Here is a 19,878-nt window from a genome sequence, read left to right as displayed (position 1 = left end):
TGCAACCCCATGGACTGCAGCACACCAGGCCTCCCTGTCCATCACCCACACCTGGAGCTTACTTAAACTCATTTCCATCAAGTTGGTGATGCCATCCAATCATCTCATCCTCTGTCATCCCCTTCTCCTCCTGCCTTCAATCTTTCCCAGCATCAGGGTCTTTGCCAGTGACTTAGTTCTTCACATCAGGTGGCCAAAGTATTGGAATTTCAGCTTCATCATCAGTCCTTCCAATGAATATTCAGGACTGATTTCCTTTAGGATTGACTGGTTGGATCTCCTTGCAGTCCAAGGGGCTCTCAAGAGTCTTCTCCAAACCCACAGTTGAAAACCATTAATTCAGAGAGCTTTCTTTATGGTCCAACTCTCACACCCATTCATGACTACTGGAAGAACCACAGCTTTGACTAGACGGACCTTTGTTGGCAAAGTGATGTCTCTGCTTTTTAATATGCTGTCTAGATTTGTCACAGCTTTTCTTCCAAGGAGCAAGCATCTTTTAATTTCATGACTGCAGTCAGCATCTGCAGTGATTTTAGAGCCCAAGAAAATAAAGTCTGTCACTATTTCCATTGTTTCCCCATCTATCTGCCATGAAGTGATGGGACCAAATGCCACAATCTTAGTTTTCTGAATGTTGAGTTTTAAGCCTGCTTTTTCACTCTCCTATTTCACCTTCATCAAGAAGCTCTTTTCTTTGCTTTCTCCCATAAGGGTGGTATATTCTGCATATCTGAGGCTACTGATATTTCTCCCTGAAATCTTCATTCCAGCTTGTGCTTCATCCAGTCCAGCATGTTGCATGATGTATTCTGCATATAAATTAAATAACCAAGGTGACAATATACAGCCTTGATGTACTCCTTTCCCAGATTGGAACCAGTCTGTTGTTCCATGGCCGGTTCTAACTGTTACTTCTTGACCTGCATACAGATTTTTTAGGAGGCAGGTAAGATGGTTTGGTATTCCCATCTCTTTAAGAATTTTCCAGTTTGTTATGATCTGCATAGTCAAAGGCCTTGGCGTAGTCAGTAAAGCAGAAGTAGATGTTTTTATGGAATTCTCTTGCTTTTTCTATGATCCAGCAAATGTTGGCAATTTGATCTCTGGTTCCTCTGCCATTTCTAAATCCAGCTTGAACATCTGGAAGTTCTCAGTTCACATACTGTTGAATCCTCGCTTGGGGAATTTTGGAAAATGTACCTGCTAAGAAATTTTACATGCAGTCTTGTATGTTTGGGGTGATTTTCATATGTAACATAATATGCCATGTGAAATGTGTGAGAAAGAGAGAGAGAACAAAGTGAATTGGTAAGATGAGACAAACAGAATTTGGATCAGCAAGAAAAATGTGTTTAGCTCACAAAATGCTTGATAGGGCAGGACTAGATTGTGGACTGTCCAGGAGGGAAAGCCTGGCCACTCCAAGGATAGTCAGGCCATGCAGAGAGAATGTGGCAAAACAGGATGGGGAAGGAGAGTCAACAACAACAACAAAAACACTGTCATCTGATTTCCAGTGAAGGCGACCAAATTCTAGGAACTGTAGTGGTTGAATAAATTCTCTTGCTCAATGCATCACTGTACAGTCATGACAAAGAATCAGACCCATGTGGCTGTAATGGAAGAAAATTAACTTGCAGACCAATGTCTATGGCATCACTTCACGAGTTCTCAGGCCACGAAATTCAAATGTGTGAGAAATGCAGTCTTGGGTTTCTCAGACTTAGTTTTTATCTGAAGTCCTCATTCTTCCAGGAAGTGTCCTCCCCGCTGTGCCCTGTCCCCTGCAGTGGGGCCTGGCTCCACCCCCAGCAGAGGGTGTAGGTACAATGGGTGTGGCCCAGCAGCCACCTGGGTCCTGGGGAGCCCTGTCCAGGAGAGCAAGGAGATGGTGGCACCGGAACCAGTCCCCAAGCCATCAACTAGCGCCAGACAGACAGCCTCGAATTTCTTCAATGTGAGCAAGAACTCTTATCTTGTTTAAGCTTCAGATGTTTGGGAGATTTCAGTTACAGGCAAATTTAAACCACTGCATTAGACTAACGCACCCCCAGGGAAGTCTACCAATGTCTCGAAATATCAGATTTTGGACCTTCACCCGCAGAGAGGAGACATGGGGGGTGGAAATAGGACACGTTTCCCTTAGCAACCAGCGCAGGGACTGCAGTGTCAGATGGCTCAGTGGTTTCTCCAGCTGGAGCTCAAAGGTTCCCTGGGCCATGCAGATGTGGGGACCAGGTGGACTGGAGCTGGGACGAGGCCATAAAATCAGCAGATGGTGGAGGAGGCATGGGAGTCAAATTCGGCTCATTCCAGGGTTGGGTCCCCTTCTGTGACATAACGTTGCCACTTTAGGGCCACGCTGTGTCCCAGGGAGCACGCTTCCTGTCCTGCAATCACCCGGCCTCTGTAGACACTGGCCCCGCCCACCTGTGCCCATTGGGTCCGACCAGGCAGGCAGCCCCGCCCCCATTGCTTCCTCTGTCTCATCAGTGGTTAGCTTTCAAGACCTGCAGGGAGAAATCTCTAAACGTGGGGCTCTAGACACTGCAGGAAACTGGGGCAGGCTGGGGAGCTGATGTCGAGACCCTCCCATCCCTCCACTTCCTTTGAGGTTGGCTGTGCTGCTCCTCCACGTCCAACAGGATGACTGAAATGACCTCACAAAGACTTCATTTCTACTGTGAGTCCTCATGTGGGCATTGGTCCCAGCACATCTATAGCTTCCTTCCCGTTCTCTAAGGGGCCAAGATGACAGAGGCATGCATACAGCAGGTGCTCCGTAGATGCATGCTGAAGGAACAAGACTTCTTCCGGGGAGGCCTGGGGATGCTTGGCTGCCACGCTCTTTCCAGGAGCTGCCTGCTTCCTGAGGCCTGAGTCACACCTCCCAGGCACTCTAAGTGTTCTCGTGCCTTCTGTGCCCCACCCCCACCCCCCGACCCCTGAAGGAATGACTCTGGCTCTGTTGTAGCTACATCGAGGAGTCGGGGGCCCAATGTCCCCTCCTGACACACGGCTTTCCTCCTGTGCCCTGGAGAAGCTGCTCCCAGGATGCCAGAGAAGCACTCCTTCACAGTTCAGACAGGCTTCACTCTGATCCAAACACTTGTAATGTTCAAGGGTGACCTGCTTCTCTCCCAGAACCACGTGTCTACTTTCTCCAGACATGTCTTCTAAGCAGAAAGAAAATCAGAGGTTTTACTGTTGTTTTTAACAATAACCCAGCTCCAATACTTTGGCCACCTGATGCAAAGAGCTGACTCCTTGGAAAAGACAATGATACTGGGAAAGATTGAAGGCGGGAGGAGAAGCGGGTGACAGAGGATGAGAGGGTTGGATGGCATCATCGACTCGATGGACATGAGTTTGAGCAAGTTCCGGGAGATAGTGAAGGCCAGGGAAGCCTGGTGTGCTGCAGTCCATGAGGTTGCAGGGAGTCAGACGCAACTTAGAGACTGAAAAAACAGCAACCTCTCCATCTAAAGCCTTCTTCAGAAGCTTTGCCCAAGATTCTAAGAAAAATTAGAGAGGGTATTTTTTAATACACATTTGAAAAACTGATTCAAAGCCTGCAATTAACATATTTGCTACCAGTAAAGAGTATGAGTGTGACAGTCAGAAAGAGAAGACTCAGAATCGGGGCTTTGCTTGGGAGAAGCTGAAGTGGAGCGCTAGGTCCCCTCCATGTGCCCCACATGTGGTTTTATTTTAGTTATTTATTTATTTACAATTTAAAAAATTCGAATCTAGTTGTTTTTTTGTTTTTGTTGTTTTACCAATGGCAGAGTTTCAGGTTTCCAATTAGCTCATGTTCACTCTCAAAGGAAGATCAGTGCTGCCCAGAACGAAATCCCAATATCGCGAGTCTGCGAGGCCGTCCCTTGGCTTAGCCAACCTGGCCAGGAGTGTTTATAAGGCAATACCACATGTCTTCGATCACGCCTCCAATTTGCATTCGAATCTTTTCTCCCACAGTGTGTTCTGAAGGGTCCTCATTTGTGGTTTGTCTCACGAATAAAGAACTTTTAAAATAAACAAAGTTTCTGTTTTCTCTAAGAACTGAAATCACTTCTTGAACTAGAACTTGAACCAGTTACTACCGCTGCTGCTAAGTCGCTTCAGTCGTGTCCGACTCTGTGCAACCCCATAGACGGCAGCCCACCAGGCTTCCCCATCCCTGGGATTCTCCAGGCAAGAATACTGGAGTGGCTTGCCATTTCCTTCTCCAATGCATGAAAGTAAAAAGTGAAAGTGAAGTCACTCAGTCATGTCCGACTCTTAGCGACCCCATGGACTACAGCCTACCAGGCTCCTCCATCCATGGATTTTCAGGCAAGAGTACTGGAGTGGGGTGCCATTGCCTTCTCCGTCAGTTACTACTAACTCAGAGTAAATTGAACTTGGGACTTCCCCAGTGGTCCAGTGGGTTAACTCCACACTTCCAATGCAGGGGACATGGGTTCAATCTGTGGTCAGGGAATTAAGATTCCACATGCCATGCAGTGAAGTCAAAACATTTCTTTAAAAAATTATAAAAAGTAAGCTGAACTCCTTTTTTATATGTTCACTGTGATATTCCATTGTTAGCATATGAGGTCACCTTCTAGAATCACCAATAAGAACTAAAAGCAAGCGTGAAATAGAATGAAGCCTTCCTAAAATGCGGGTCGCCGAAACTCTTTCCCCCAAAATTCTTATGGACCTTCTGGTCTTGGAATAAGGAGCCTGTTTTGTGCCGTCACACGTGTATAAGCATGCTTGGGGTAGAGTTGGCTGGAAGAGTCACCATATTCATAAACCAGTAGTCCTCCAAGGAGCCTACAGGCTAAAATACTTTTGCCAACACGATGCCTACAAAGACATTTTCTTTCAGAGGGTGAATAAAACAATACTTATTCTAGGAAGCCAATGACCGAGGCCTCTGGTCTAACAGTATTTAAATGCTACTGGGCTTTCAAAATACTTTGGATAAGTAAGTACTTGCTAACCACCAATAGCTCTCACTAGAGAAGATAAGTAGATAAAAGATAGCCAGAGCTTTGAGAGACTTCAAGAAAACAAAATAGAGCAAAGCACAGTTAGCATTCTCTAGACCTGATATTGATTTGAGGGCAGGCAGGTGGGAGGAAGCGTTCAGGGCTTCTGAAAGGGTGAGAACTCAGTCTTCACTTCTGCTGCGCTGTCCCCTGCGAAGCATCCCTCTTGGCTGCCTGTGTGTTGAGTTCTGATGTTTGAACCTGAAGGTAAATCTTGTTTTCTTTGGGTTTTGCTTTCCTGCAGCGACCAAAAAGAAAAATTTAAGTTACAATAGGGGCTTCCCTGGTGGTCTGGTGGCTAAGATTCCACACTCCCAAAGCAGGCGGCCCCAGGTTTGATCCCTGGTCAGGGAACTAGATCCTGCCTGCCACAGCTAAAACCCGACACAGCCAAAGAAATAAATATCTCTTTTCAGTTTTTAAGTTAAAATCAATAATGGCTTTTTAAGAATCTGTTGCAAAGTTTCACCTGGGAATAAGTCTCTGAAGGTGAGAACGTGCATAGCAGGTGATGAAGAAGAACAGGCTCAGCAGAGACCTCGGGTGGCCAGTTTCTGGTTCTCTGCCTGTTTTGCTACGGTTTCTTACATTTTTAAATAGTTCTTGAAAGTCAAATGTTAAATATTATTTAAATGTTAAATATTATTTCTTGACATTTGAAAATTTGAAAATGAAATCTCAATGTCAACTTCCATACATAAAGTTGTGCTGGAACCCAGCCACACCCATTCATTTATGAACTGTGACCGCTTTCATTCTGAAAGGACAGAACCTGGGGACAAAGACTGCATGTCCCCAAAGCCGGAAGTATTTACTCCTTGGTCCTTTACAGAAAGGGTTTGCTGGCCCTTCCACAGAGCATCTGTTGTGTCTCTGTCTCACAGCATCCCCTGAGAGTCAGCATTCCCTCTTGAAGCTGGGGCTCGGGGGTATCTATCACGATTTCCTTTATCTGTAGCTAACGACAACAGCTGCCTCACAGGGTTTTGTGAGGATGGGCACCTGAAACTCAGTGAAGTTGACTCAGTGTGACATCTATTAGCCAGCGCTCCCATCACTCCCATTTCCTGACCTTGTTTCCTGGAAAGTAGGGAAGAAAGTGTCATTTTTTAAATAAATCAATTGATTTGGCTACAAGGAATCTTGGTTGCAGCACGTGGGATCTTTTAGTTGCAGCATGTGGAATCTAGTTCTCTGACCATAGATTGAACCCGGGCCCCCTGTTTTGGGAGCGTGGTGTCTTAGCCACTGGACCACCTGGGAAGTCCCAAGAAGGTATCAGTTGAAATGATCTCTCTATTTATGAAATTCGTATAGCAGAGAAGACAGATAATGAAATAAGTGGTGATTATACATAGTGAAGGGCATTATCGAGAACAGAGGGTGTCCATGGCGGCATGGAGCTCCAAGCAGAAGCCCTGGCCTCCCCTGGCTGGGCAGGAATGGCTCTGATGATGGAGTGAAGGGACAAACGCAACATCGTAAAAGATGACCAAGTGCCTATTAACAAATTATAACGAAACTTTTCAAAATCAGGTAGTCAGCCTTAGCTATATGTGTCTACTCCTTGGGGCCAGAGGAAGATATTGTCAGCAAGGACAAACGTGTAGCTGTGTGTGTCTGCTACACAGATGACAAATGTGCTTCCAGTTCACATACAGTGTGTGTCCCTTATCAGTACTGAGAGATGAAGAATTTCTCAAAGTGAGGCGCACTGATGGGTATTGATCGTCATGAAAAGATCAGGTTCCCCCATTCACTTATGAAGTCCAAAACCTAAAGGGCCTAGGAATCTGCATTTTAGCAAGCTCCATTTGTGACTTCTCTGCAGAGTAAATTTGAGAACCACCAAGGAAATCACACAATATGCATGAAGAATGGCAAGAATCCAAGGTGTGTTGGACACCTACTATGTGCCGGGCAGTGGATAAGTCGTCGTCACCTACTTAACCTCATTGAATTTTCACAGCACACTTCTCAACTAAGTATTATTGTGGCTATTTTTCAGGCAAGGAAATGAAGGTTAGAGGGTTCAATGATATTCCCAAGGTCACATGGCCAAAGGTGGCTGCCCCTGGACTGAACCTAAGCCTTAATGAGTCCCCAGAGTCTCTTTGCTCTACTTCCCAGGGACACGTGGGTCCTTACATAGAATCCAGAGAGCCAAGCCTGTAATGACTACATCATCAGACACTTTTTCTCCCTTTCCTGTTTGGTGCCTTTAAGAGTAGGACCTGAGACTCCACTGAAGCCCTTGTCCCTGTTACAGGAGTGAAAGTTTTAAGTCATTCTTCTTTGTGAAGAAAGTCACTAAGGAATTTGAACCAACGGTCACAAAAAAGACAGAAGATTGATTTAAAAATAGCTCCCAGCAACTCTGGAGTGAGCTAGGGGCCGTGGTGCTCTGCATGCTCAGCATCACAAACAAAACCTTGCATCTCGCGGTTTAGAGCAGGTGACTGCCAACCAAAAACATACACTCTGGCTCTCCCTGCTTTCCTTTTTAGCCAACAGTCACTGCGTTGTGTTTCTCTCTGTAGCAGCTCTGGGGGTGATAACAGGCCGAACAAGACCTGTAAAGCTCTCCCAGGAGACAGGAAATGGAGAGTGTTCATAACCGGGAGGGCAAGTCTAACATGGGGCTCTGGGCCCCCCAGTGGCCGGCGCTCACCTCTGCAGGTTCTCGGCATCCTCGATGGTCTCTGGCAAAGTGACCCCCTTGGTCTCCGGAAGAAGCAGCGTCATTCCCCCGGCAACCAGCCCCAAGGCCGCTTCAAACGAGACAGATTCAACATGGAGCCGTTAGAGCATGGCCAACACCTTTTACAGATGATGACAGCTAGCTAAAGAGATGCGTAGGCAACACATGTGTGAGGGCCACTTCAAAAAGTCAGCGTTGTCTAGAAAATTAAAAGTGATACGATAACGGGGGAAATGGCAGAGTAAGAAAGGAAACACTTCCCTCCTTGTACACCTGTGCTGTGCTTAGTTGCTCAGTCGTGTCTGACTCTTTGTGATCCCTTGGACTGTAGCCCACCAGGCTCCTCTGTCCATGGAATTCTCCAGGCAAGAATACTGGAGTAGTTACTTACCATGCCCTCCTCCAACCCAGGGATCCAACCCAGCTCTCCTGCATTGCAGGCAGATTCTTTACCAGCTGAGCTACCCAGAAAGCCTCATTGTACATCTACCTAAAAATACAGTTCTAGAGCAACTGATGTTTAAATATTAGGGGGATTTATCGATTCAGGTACCTTGGGAACAATAGGAAACTCAATTTTGACTAGTAACTATGTATATAAAGTACAAATGTAGCAACTATTATATACACGCGTGCATGCATGATAAGTCACTTCAGTCTTGTCCGACGCTTTGAGACTCCATGAACTATAGCCCACCAGGCTCCTCTGTCCATGGGATTCTCCAGATAAGAATACTGGAATTGATTGCCACACCCTCCTCCAGGGGATCTTCCCAACCCAGGGATCAAACCCACATCTCTTATGTCTCCTGCATTGGCAGGCAGGTTCCTTACCATTAGCACCACCTGGGAAGCCCTTATTATATTTATATATATAATATAATGTAATATGATATATAATTGTATAATATAAACTATGCATACATGCTCAGTCACTCAGTTATGTCTGGCTCTTTGTGGCCCTATGGACTGCAGGCTTCCAGGCTCCTTTATCCATGGGATTTTCCAGGCAAGAATACTGGAGTGGGTTTCCATTTCCTCCGCCAAAGGATCTTCCCAATCCAGGGATTGAACCTGCATCTCCTGCACTGGCAGGCAGATTCTTCACCGCTGCACTGCCTGGGACGCCCATTCATAAACTATACAGTGTATATTACAGCTACTACACACATATGACGTGGAGCCCAGCTGATGCGGATGTGGGCAGTGTGGGCCTCTCTCGCTACGCATCCACTCCCACCCCACCCTACCCTGATGGGCTCACCTGGCCCAGACATGGCAGCTCTCCACACGTGCGCAGTGGTTTTGCCCTCCGCTGAGTGGCAGGTGTGGGGAGAAGTGGATGAGTTCCCTCCTCCTCCTCTAATCTAACATAATCAGTAACAAACCAGGTACTAAACTTGGATTCCCACTGTCCCTGTGTGTCTGTTGTCGATTGTTAAGATCTGGAAGCAGAAGAGGAGTGACAACCTAGCATCTTCAAACCTCTAGCGATCACATGTTAAGTTCACCAAAGTTGGGAGTCAAATTCATAGGAAACCAGGAGGCTACGTCAAAAATGCTCTCCTGTTCTATTCTGTAGAAGGAATTATTGGACTCCAGAGCCACAGGACATAAACCTCTGGCCCATGTTATGAGAACGGCATCTTATCTTTCCCGTGAAGCAAGACAGAGGAGCCGGGAGACAATGAAAGGGCAGGCACCATCCTTCCCTTCTGTACACTCACTGGGGGGTACCATTCACTCATCCAGTAGTTATCGACTATTCACACTGGGCTGTGAATAAGAAGTAATAAACGTGTCATGAAGTCTTACCAAACAAAATGAGCGGCGAGCCTTGCCAAACCTCCATCAGCCTGAAGACCAGGAACGGGGTGAGAACCCCGCCCAAATCACACAGGGAGGAACACACCATCATGCCAAGGTTCCTGGTAAAATACAGAGACCAAAAAAGATGACATTTCTGTGAATCAGTTTTCCAAATGGTAAACTTACGCTACAGCAATTACATCGCCCATTCCCCAACCTCCAGGGAGGGGAGAGGGGCTGGAGATGGGATTAATTTCTGCGCACTGGACTTCCCTGGTGGCACAGTGGATAGAAATCCACCTGCCAATGCAGGGGACATGGGTTCGATCCCTGGTCCGGGAAGATTCCACATGCCGTGGAGCAACCCAGCTCGTGCGCCACAACCACTGAATCTGTTTGCAGCAATCCTGAAGCCCGTGGTCCTGAAGGAAGAGTAGCCCCTGCTCACAGCAACTGGAGAAAGCCCGAGCACAGCCACGGAGACCCAGCAGAGCCAAAAATAAATAAATACATATTCTTCAAAAAAAAAAAAAATCACTGATGATTTCATCAACCGTGCCCACATAACGTACTAAGAGAAAGGCACGTCCCAGCTCCAGGGGGACAGAAGTGCCTGTGCTGGGACTCTGCTAGCCTTGCCTGCGAATCTCTTCCTCTGGTTGCCTGTTTATAACCTTTATAACAAATGAAAAAGTGTAAGTGCTTCCCTGAGTTCTATGGGCCTTATAGCAAATGAATGAACTCCAGGAGGGAGGTTGCTAATTTGGGAAATGCCAGGCTGGATGAAGCACAAACTGGAATCAAGATGGCCGGGAGAAATACCCATAACCTCAGATATGCAGATGACACCACCCTTATGGCAGAAAGCAAAGAAGAACTAAAGAGTCTCTTGATGAAAGTGAAGGAGGAGAGTGAAAAAGTTGGCTTAAAACTCAACATTCAGAAAACTAAGATCATGGCATCCAGTCCCATCACTTCATGGCAAATAGATGGGGAAACAGTGGAAACAGTGACAGACTTTATTTTCTTGGGCTCTAAAATCACTGCAGATGGTGACTACAGCCATGAAATTAAGACGCTTGCTCATTGGAAGAAAAGCTATGACCAACCTAGATAGCATATTAAAAAGCAGAGACATCACTTTGTCAACAAAGGCCCGTCTAGTCAAAGCTATGGTTTTTCCAGTAGTCATGTATGGATGTGAGAGTTGGACCATAAAGAAAGCTGAGCGCCGAAGAATTGATGCTTTTGAACTGTGGTGTTGGAGGAGACTCTTGAGAGTCCCTCGGACTGCAGGGAGATCAAATCAGTCAATCCTAAAGGAAATCAGTCCTGAATATTTACTGGAAGGACTGATGTTGAAGCTGAAACTCCAATGCTTTGGCCACCTGATGCGAAGAACTGACTCACTGGAAAAGACCCTGATGCTGGGAAAGATTGAAGGCAGAAGGAGACGGGAACAACAGAGGATGAGATGGTTGGATGGTTGGATCACCAACTTGATGATACCATCGAGTTTGAGCAAGCTCTGAGAGTTGGTGATGAACAGGGAAGCCTGGCATGCTGCAGTCCATGGGGTCACAAAGAGTTGGACAGGACTGAATGACTGAACTGAACTGAATGTCAGAATTGGATTATAACAATGGTCTGGAGATTTGGAGAACTGGTTGGTCTGAATAGAGTTTTTGCTTTCACATAGAGGGACGGGGAAGGATAAAGAGAGGAGATTAAGAAATGAAGGACAAAGAAAGCTAGGGAGGAAACCATCTACTTGAAATGATCTCTTTATCCCTGACAATAGTTTTCGATCATTCTGTCTTATATGAATATAACCACTTCAGGGTATTCCTGTAAATAATCTTGAGCTTTGGGTCGAAGACATGGTTAAATCAGGAATGATAAATCAAGAAAAGTTTTATCCTTTTAAGCTTCTTCTATTACATCCATTTGCACAATTTCTTACTCCCTAAAATGAGTAATTATAACATTAGAACATTTTTTTTCCCTTCCCAAAGTCTCTCTCTATGACCTCAGTTTAGTTATTTATTTAGTGTTTGCCATTATAATCATTAAATATGCTTTGTAATTTACTTGATTCACCAGCTTTCAATAATATCTTTCTTTTTAGCTGGAAAACATACTGAGAAAACTATATGAAAAATTATCTATCCATGTTTATTGAGAGATTTAAAAAGCAAAAATAGGTGCTGACTTTTATTGAATGCCTCTTTTATCTATGGAGAGAAGAGTACAATTTTCTCTTTTAATTTATTAGCATGAACTATACTATGATTTTTTAATATTAAGCTATCTTTGTATTCCTGGAATAACTCATCTTAGATATGATGTATTATTATTTTAATGTGCTCCACTCTTCTGCTTGATAATACATTGTTTAAGATTTGAATTTATCATTCATAAATAATATTTGTAGTTTTTGTTTCCTTTATTTTTGTTGCTATTTGACACCAACATCATGAGAGCTTTATAAACAATTTTTTAAAAACCTTCATCCTTTTCCTATACTCTAGAACTGTGGATCACTGACATTTTCTATTAATTAAATATTTTGTAAAACTATCCTGTGAAACCATTGTGGATTCTCTCTTAACTACGATTTAGAGTCTTCTTTGTCTTAATACATTTTTGCATAAATTCAACTTTGTCTAATAGAATCGTGGTTCTTACTACATTTCTGTTTCCATTTAGCCAGTAGGCGTGTGCTGTGCGCTCAGTCATGTCTGACTCTTTGCGGCCCCAAGGACTGCAGCCCGCCAGGCTCCTCCATCCATGGGATTCTCCAGGCAAGAACACTGGAGCGGGTTGCCATTTCCTCCTCCGGGGGATCTTCCTGACCCAGGGATCAAACTCATGTCTCCTGAGTCTCCTGCATTGCAAGTGGATTCCTTACCACTGAGCCATTGGGGAACCCCCTGCTTTTGTGCATTTCTTGCTTCTCAACATTTCTGAGGAAGAGTTATACTGCAACTATGCAGCAAATTGTTGGATTTTGCTTTATAATGAAATTAGAGCCTTTTTACTTTTGTTTTTCAATAAAGGAGTTAAGTCTCTTTATATTTATTTAAATATCAGAAATGTTTGTTCTTAATTCTGTCATTAACTGTTTATTAATATTTTATAAATATTTCAACACATGCCATGTTTTTTATTGTTTTCTGTGTCTTTTATTTCTCAATTTGTGTTGGTTATGTGTATTTTTTCTGATAATTTGGAAGGTTTGAGAATATACTTAATACTCTATTTCTTTAAATAGTATTGGTTAACTATTATGAAAAACTTTAAAATTAGTGTATTTTTACTTTCTCCTCAAATCATCCCTGCATGCATTGGCTGTACTTAATAATATCATTGTTTTTACTGTTTGCCTTCATCTCTTAAAATATGCCTAAAAACTACTTAATTTATTAGCTTTTAGTGATACTTTTTTTCCTGGAGAAAGTATTGAGAAAATCAGTGTATCACACCATCTCCAACATTCTCTCTTCCCTTTCCAACTTTTTTTAATTATTGGGCTTCCCTGGTGGCTCAGATGGTAAAGAATTTGCCTGCCATGCAGGAGACCTGGGCTCTATCCCTGGGTCAGGAATATCCCCTGGGAAAGGAAATGACTCCAGCATCTTTGCCTGGAGAATCCCATGGACAGAGGAGCCTGGAAAGCTACAGTCCATTTTTAGTTATAGCATCTCTGTATTGTCAATTTATATTCTGTAATCAAAACAGAAACTGAGGGTTTTAATCTCAGATTCAGTGATCACCATCAATAATTTTGAAGCATTACTCCACTTACTGTGTTTACTGAGAATTTTTTCTCTAATAGCTTTTTTGGAAAAAGTTTATAGTAACCATATTTTTAAGGAACAAAATAATTGGATGTTGTTTTTATTTGGGAATGAGATTTTGGATAAAATTCTTTGAGTACATTTCCTCTCCTTGGGATCATTGCAGCAAGTTTCACCGTCTTCATCAAATGGTATCAGTTTGATTTTCTCCTGATACATGTGACTTACACATTCAGCCTCGGTACCTCATAAGTCTTTCTTTATCTCTGAAGCACATTAACTTAACTGGAATATTTGCTAATATTGCTCAGAATCAAGTTTTCCTGTAGCTCTCATTGTATGCCCCTTCAAATCATAGATCCAAGCATTCTTTTATTTCCGGAAGTTCTTTTAAGTTCTTTTTTTATTTATTTAAGTTCTTTGGTTTCATTATTTCAATGATCTTCTTTGGGACATTATAAGTATAATCTCTAAGCCTTTTAAACTCTTTGCTTATTTCAATCTTATTTTGCAATTCTTAGTTCTATCTTACCTTTTCTTTACTTTATCAATTCTCCCTTGTACTGCTTTCAAAGTGGTTTTCATTTGTGAAATATTTTAATATTTCTTTTTATTGTTCTAGGCTGAGCTGACTCCATCTCGTCTTATCACACATTCTCCCAAGAACTTACCTTCTCTGCTGTACACTCCTCTTTTACAGAGAGGGCTAATTCATTACTGTTTTGCACCTAGTCATAGTACACTTGGCTATACTTTTCATTTGCTTTCTGATAATATTTTCCCTATGCATTTTCTTCATTTGCCACTTGCTTTTCCTCTTCCTTTCTCCTTTTTATCTCATGATATATCTGTATAGCTCCTGGGAAAGTTACTTTTTTATTTGTGATTCAGCATTCAACACTATTATTTCTTCCTCTAGCAGCTAGTTTAGAAGGATTTGTGGAGAGGAACCAGGGCATGTTTTTAGCTATTAGAAATTCTCTTTCTGGACAGGCCTGTCTATGATTAGATGCTTTGACTCTGTTATCCCTACTCATGACATTAAAAGACGCTTGCTCCTTGGAAGGAATATTATGACAAACCTAGACAGCATATGAAAAAGCAGAGGCGTCACTTTGCCATAAAGGTCCATCTAGTCGAAGCTATGGTTTTTCCAATAGTCATGTACGGATGTGTGAGTTGGCCCATAATGAAGTCTGAGTGCCAAAGAATTGATGCTTTCAAATTGTGGTGCTAGAGAAGATTCTTGAGAGTCCCTTGGACTGCAAGGAGATCAAACCAGTCCATCCTAAAGGAAATCAGTCCTGAATATTCATTGGAAGGACTGATGCTGAAGCTGAAGCTCCAATATTTTGGCCACCTGATAAGAAGAACCAACTCATTGGAAAAGACTTTGATGCTGGGAAAGACTGAAGGCAAAAGGAGAAGCGGGCAGCAGAGGATGAGATGGTTAGATAGCATCACTGACTCAATGGACATGAGAGATAGGGAAGGACAGGGAAGCTTGGTGTGCTGCAGTTCATGGGGTCACAAAGAGTCGGATACGACTGAGTGACCGAACAACGGACATAGACAGTGCGGAACCGCTCGCCCTGCAGGGCCTCTTCCCTCCATCCTGCCCCGCAGCACAGTGCTCCCTCAAGGTTCCTGAGTGTTCTCCCGCAGCTTGCCCGCCCTTCCTCCCCTTGAGCCACACAGCATCCAAAGAAGGAAACACATACCTCCAGCCCCTGCACCCATCTTATTCCTCCAACAAGGGATTGTGGGTTATATCCTTCAAGCTCCCTTCCTACCTTGGAAAACCTCTGGCCTTGTCTCAAATTTGCTGCCCCAGTGGACCTCCCTGGAGTCTTCTAGACCCTCTTATATTCACTGTACTAGGCAGCCCTTCTTCCTACACATTCTTTCAAGGTCATCCTACTTTCAAAGATGGCATTTGCTGTGTTTTTTTTTTTCTTTTCTGCATCTCCTTCTTTTTTGTTGCTATTAAATTATTTTTGTTGAAATTTTCATTGATAAAAATGTAGATTTTCACGCAGTAGTAGTAAATAATAAAGACATGCCCTCATATATTCTTCTCATTCTTCTAATAGCTTTAGTGTGGTTTCCAAGAGGAGGAAAAAATATCACCATTTTAAAAATAATTTTAAGAGAATAAGTCTTAAAAAAGAGAAAGATTTTACAAGCACACAGAAGCTAAAAGAAGTGAGAAACTGGTTTCCATCTTTAAAACTCATAGGGCTTCCCTGGTGGTCCAGTGGTTCAAAATCCACCTTGCAATGCAGGGGACACGGTTTCATCCCAGGCCCAGGAAGATCCCCCAGGCCACAGAGTAGCTAAGCCCGTGTGCCTCAACTACTGAGTCTGTGCTCTAGAGTCCACACTCTGCAACAAGAGAAGCCACAGCAATGAAAAGCCCGTGTGTTGCAACTGGAGAGTAGCCCCACTCGCCGCAACTAGAGAAAGCCTACGTGCAACAGTGAAGACCCAGTGCAGCCAAAAATAATTTAAAACTATAAATATCTTAAAAAATAAAATTAAGAAAATTCAGGTCTCTGGGACACTTCAGTCATTCATTCTGCAAGCTCCAGGTGCCTGGTTAGTATAGCTACAGAGCAGTTTCAGGAGGTGCAGACAAGAACGCTATGTAGTCTCTGTGTTCAAGGAGTGCATAATATAGAGAAGAGGTAAAAATGGGTGGATGATTTTCAATACAAGGCAGAGCGAGCGTGCCTGCGTGCATGCCATGTCGCCTCAGTCGTGTCTGACTCTGTGCGACCCTAAGAACTGTAGCCCACCAAGCTCCTCTGTCCATGGGATTCTCCAGGCAAGAATACTGGAGCGGGTTGCCATTCCCTCCTCCAGGGGGTCTTCCCAACCCAGGAATCAAACCCACGTCTCTTGTGTCTCCTACACTGGCAGGCGGGTTCTTTACCACAAGTGACACGTGGGTCTTGACAGTATATGTTGCAGACAGTTAGAAGGAGGATGCTGTTCAACTCTAAAGCCTCCTGTGGGTAAGAAGCAGGGTCAAAATGGTCTAAATAGAAACTGTGTCAACCTGAAGCGATTATAAAGTAATAAAGGAACAGAAATGATCCTTTTTTTCCAATTTAGATTTGATTCAATTGATTGAAAAGACCCAAACTTTCATGACTGTCTTACTTTGGCATGTGATGTCTATGGATCAAGTTTAAAGTTATTTCTGAACCTCTGTCTTTCCTTCCTGGTTCTTGAGAATCCTCATCAAATGGATGCTATGCCCCTTGAGGATGGGCCACTTGGCCTTCCTCCACCTTGGACCAGGCACTCAGGACCTCTGGCAGTTTACACTCTGAGTCAGTCCCCTGGGTCCAGTGGCCATGACAATGGAATTGTTTGGCCCAGCTGTTTTAGACTCTGGGCTCAGAACTGCCAATTGTAGATTTTTCTCCTTCATTTGCCTTTATCTCTCTGTACCCATTCCGAACAATCTTTTCCAGATGAGACAGGGCCTTTTAATGAGGGATGTGCAGGAAAGAATGAATCAGAGTCACCTGTGTCTTCTGGCTCACGAAGGGGTTCTGAGGACTGCCCAGGTGTAAGAGAAGGATGGGGAGCTGGAGTAGTTCTTAGACATCATTGGTCTGATGATATGTGGAGAAGAAAGAATTTATAAAGTGGGGGAAAAAAAGAGTTTGCAGAAATGCGCCAAACTCTAACAAAGGTCAGAATTTAAACTTTAAGGGGGTTAATCCTTTGCAATAAAAATACTCTTCATTTAGACTAAGCCTTCTAAGATACAGATGGTAATAAGGACATGCAAAGGTGATCAACATTATCAGTAGTTAGGACAACGTAAATCGAAGTCACGATAATACCACCACTTCCAAGAATGGCTCGAACATTTTTTTAAAGATACCAACACCAAGGACGGGGAGGATGCAGAGCAATCACCTGTGTCTCACATAGCTGGTGGGATAGAAAATGGTGTGGCCAGTTTGGAAAACGTTTTGATAGTTTCTCATGAATTTAAACACACAACTACTATATGACCCATCCCTAAGTTTTTACCTAAGAGAAATGGAGACGTGTATCCACACAAAGACCCATAGTGAAGCAAAAGTTGCTCAGTCGTGTCTGACTCTTTGCAGCCCCATGGACTATATGCAGTCTATGGAATTCTCCAGGCCAGAATACTGGAGTAGGCAGCCTTTCCCTTCTCCAGGGGATCTTCCCAACCCAGGAATCAAACCCAGGTCTCCCGCATTGCAGGTGGATTCTTTACCAGCTGAGCCACTAAAAACCCAAGAACACTGGAGTGGGTAGCCTATCCTTTCTCCAGTGCATCTTCCCGACCCAGGAATAGAACCGGGGTCTCCTGCATTGCAGGCAGAGTCTTTACCAGCTGAGTCACAAGGAAGCCCATAAACCCATAAGTGAATACTTATCGGCACCTGTGTTGTAATCACTGGGAAAAGCCCAAACCTCCATGAACGGAGAAACAGAGAAACACACCGTGGTCCATCCTCCACGCATGGAAACCACACTCAGCAGTAAGAAGGAATGGAGCATTACAAGCCACGGTGTGGATGGGTCCCCTGATGTCAAGCGAAAGAAGCCAAACAGAAAAGCCTGCACTCCAGGTCACTTTATGTATGTAGCATTCAAGAGACGGCAAAGCCATAGGGAGAGAAACCAGATCGGGGGTTGCCCAGTGCTGGGAGTGGGAGGGGAGAACGCGGATCACAGAGAGACAGGAGGACGCATTTGCATAGGATGGAGACGTGTCTGTGTCACCTTGATGCTGGTGAAATGAATGAATCAAAACTCATCAAACTGTGGCTTTGAGGGTGAATCTTGCTCTAAGAAAACTCTACCTCAATAAACCTGACTTGAAACAATGAATGATCCGGGCCCATTGCTATGCTTACAAAGTATTGTGTCATTGTAGGGAAATACCAGCTCCAAGGGCAGAAAAAAGTGTGTTCTTGGTTGCCAAGAGGGAGGGGGAGGGGAGGGATGGAGGGGGAGGGGAGGGATGGAGTGGGAGATTGGGCCTAGCAGATGCAAACGAGTGTAAACAGGATGGACAAACAGCCAGGTCCTACTGTAGAACAAAGCGGATGGCACTCACTACCCTGTGACAAGCCACAGTGGAAAAGAACACGAGAAAGAATGTATTCATATGGATACGTGTAACTGAATCTCTTGGCTGTGCAGCAGAAATTCACACACACCATTGTAAATCAACCGTACTTCAATTGAAAAAAAAATAAGAGGGGCAAAGCAGCGTGTTCTTACCTGGACCCTGCTGCTTTCTAGCTGAGTGACCCTGGGAAGCTCGCCTTCCCTTTGCAAACCTCGGCCTGCTCACATGTGAAAGGCGGGTAACAACGATTTCATGGGATGACCTGCACGCCGCACGTGGCAACGCTGTGTATGTCACAGTGCAAATAGGAACTGCCCTTAACCAGATGTCTGTTCTCCTGCATTGGCCCTCCGTAAGGGGCACGACGCGACCCTGAGTCCCCTTCAGCCTGTCCATCTCACCTTCTCTACCGCATCAGGCGAGGGCTCTGTCTTTGATGCCCAACCCCCATCTCAATGCCAACCCATCCACCCTGGGGGGCATCTTCAGGAGTGGTCCTCAGTGAACCCGCTGGCCCACAGCCAGGTCAGCAGCTAGCCACCCCTTCCCCCGGACACACTCACCGGATGAAGGTCGGGAACAGCTCGGCATTGACCAGGCACACCATCTGGAACACGATGGTGATCCCCATTCGGCCGACACAAGCTACCATGATATTCAACCAGGGCAGATCTGGGAGGAGACAGACAGAGAGGGTGAGTGCTAGAGGGCTGTACCCACAGATGTGCCAGGAGACGCCGTGACTGAGAGCTTGGACTTAAGAGCTGGAGGGCCCGAAAAGCTGTCTTATCCGACCCCTCCAGATTTGGATCAGTAAACTGAGCCTGGTGGTTCAGATGGTAAAGAATCTGCTTGTAGTGCAGGACACCTGGGTTTGATCCCTGGGTTGGGAAGATGCCCTGGAGGAGGAAATGGCAACCCACCCCAGTGTTCTTGCCTGGAGAATCCCATGGACAGAGGAGCCTGGCGGGCTACAGTCCATAGGGTCCCAAAGAGTCAGACATGACTCAGTGACCACTACTAACACCAACTAAACTGAGTCCTGAGAGATTTGGGGACTTAATGACACTTGAGGGAAGACTTCACTGTACAGAGGAAAGAATGTGCTTTTTTGAATCTCAGCTGTGCCTCCTGTCAGCAGAGTGAGGAGACAAATGGCTTACTTCTGCCTGCCTCAGTCTCCTCAGCTATGAAATGGGAATAATCTTAGCCAACTTAAAGGTGGTGGTGAGATTTAGAGATAACACATGTCAACTGTGCATCATGACCACTCCACCAGTCCTGGCTTTTTATTATCTTGTAATAGTGTTCTTGCTGACACAGCTCCTGAAACATAGTAGATCCTCAACAATGTGGTTCCCCCAGGCAGAAGTCCTAGAGCTGGTGGACCAGATT

At 44.6% G+C, this 19,878-nt stretch overlaps 1 protein-coding gene across 1 annotated transcript in view; it reads right to left on the bottom strand.

Moving 5' to 3' along the window:
- Positions 1 to 5,171: 5,171 nt before the first annotated feature.
- LOC129619492 (solute carrier family 22 member 1) overlaps positions 5,172 to 19,878 on the bottom strand; it is a 36,832-nt gene continuing 22,125 nt past the window's right edge. The window contains exons 8-11 of the mRNA XM_055534712.1: positions 19,047 to 19,155; positions 9,559 to 9,671; positions 7,714 to 7,813; positions 5,172 to 5,280 (exon numbers count right to left, since the gene is read on the bottom strand). Coding sequence (XP_055390687.1) covers positions 5,172 to 5,280; positions 7,714 to 7,813; positions 9,559 to 9,671; positions 19,047 to 19,155 — 431 coding nt within the window. The remainder of the gene's footprint in view (positions 5,281 to 7,713; positions 7,814 to 9,558; positions 9,672 to 19,046; positions 19,156 to 19,878) is intronic.

Source organism: Bubalus kerabau, chromosome 9 (assembly GCF_029407905.1).
Source record: "Bubalus kerabau isolate K-KA32 ecotype Philippines breed swamp buffalo chromosome 9, PCC_UOA_SB_1v2, whole genome shotgun sequence".
NCBI classification, from domain to species: Eukaryota; Metazoa; Chordata; class Mammalia; order Artiodactyla; family Bovidae; genus Bubalus; species Bubalus kerabau.
The sequence above is the reverse complement of the archived record's forward strand: the minus strand, read 5'-3'. Positions and strand labels throughout refer to the sequence as shown.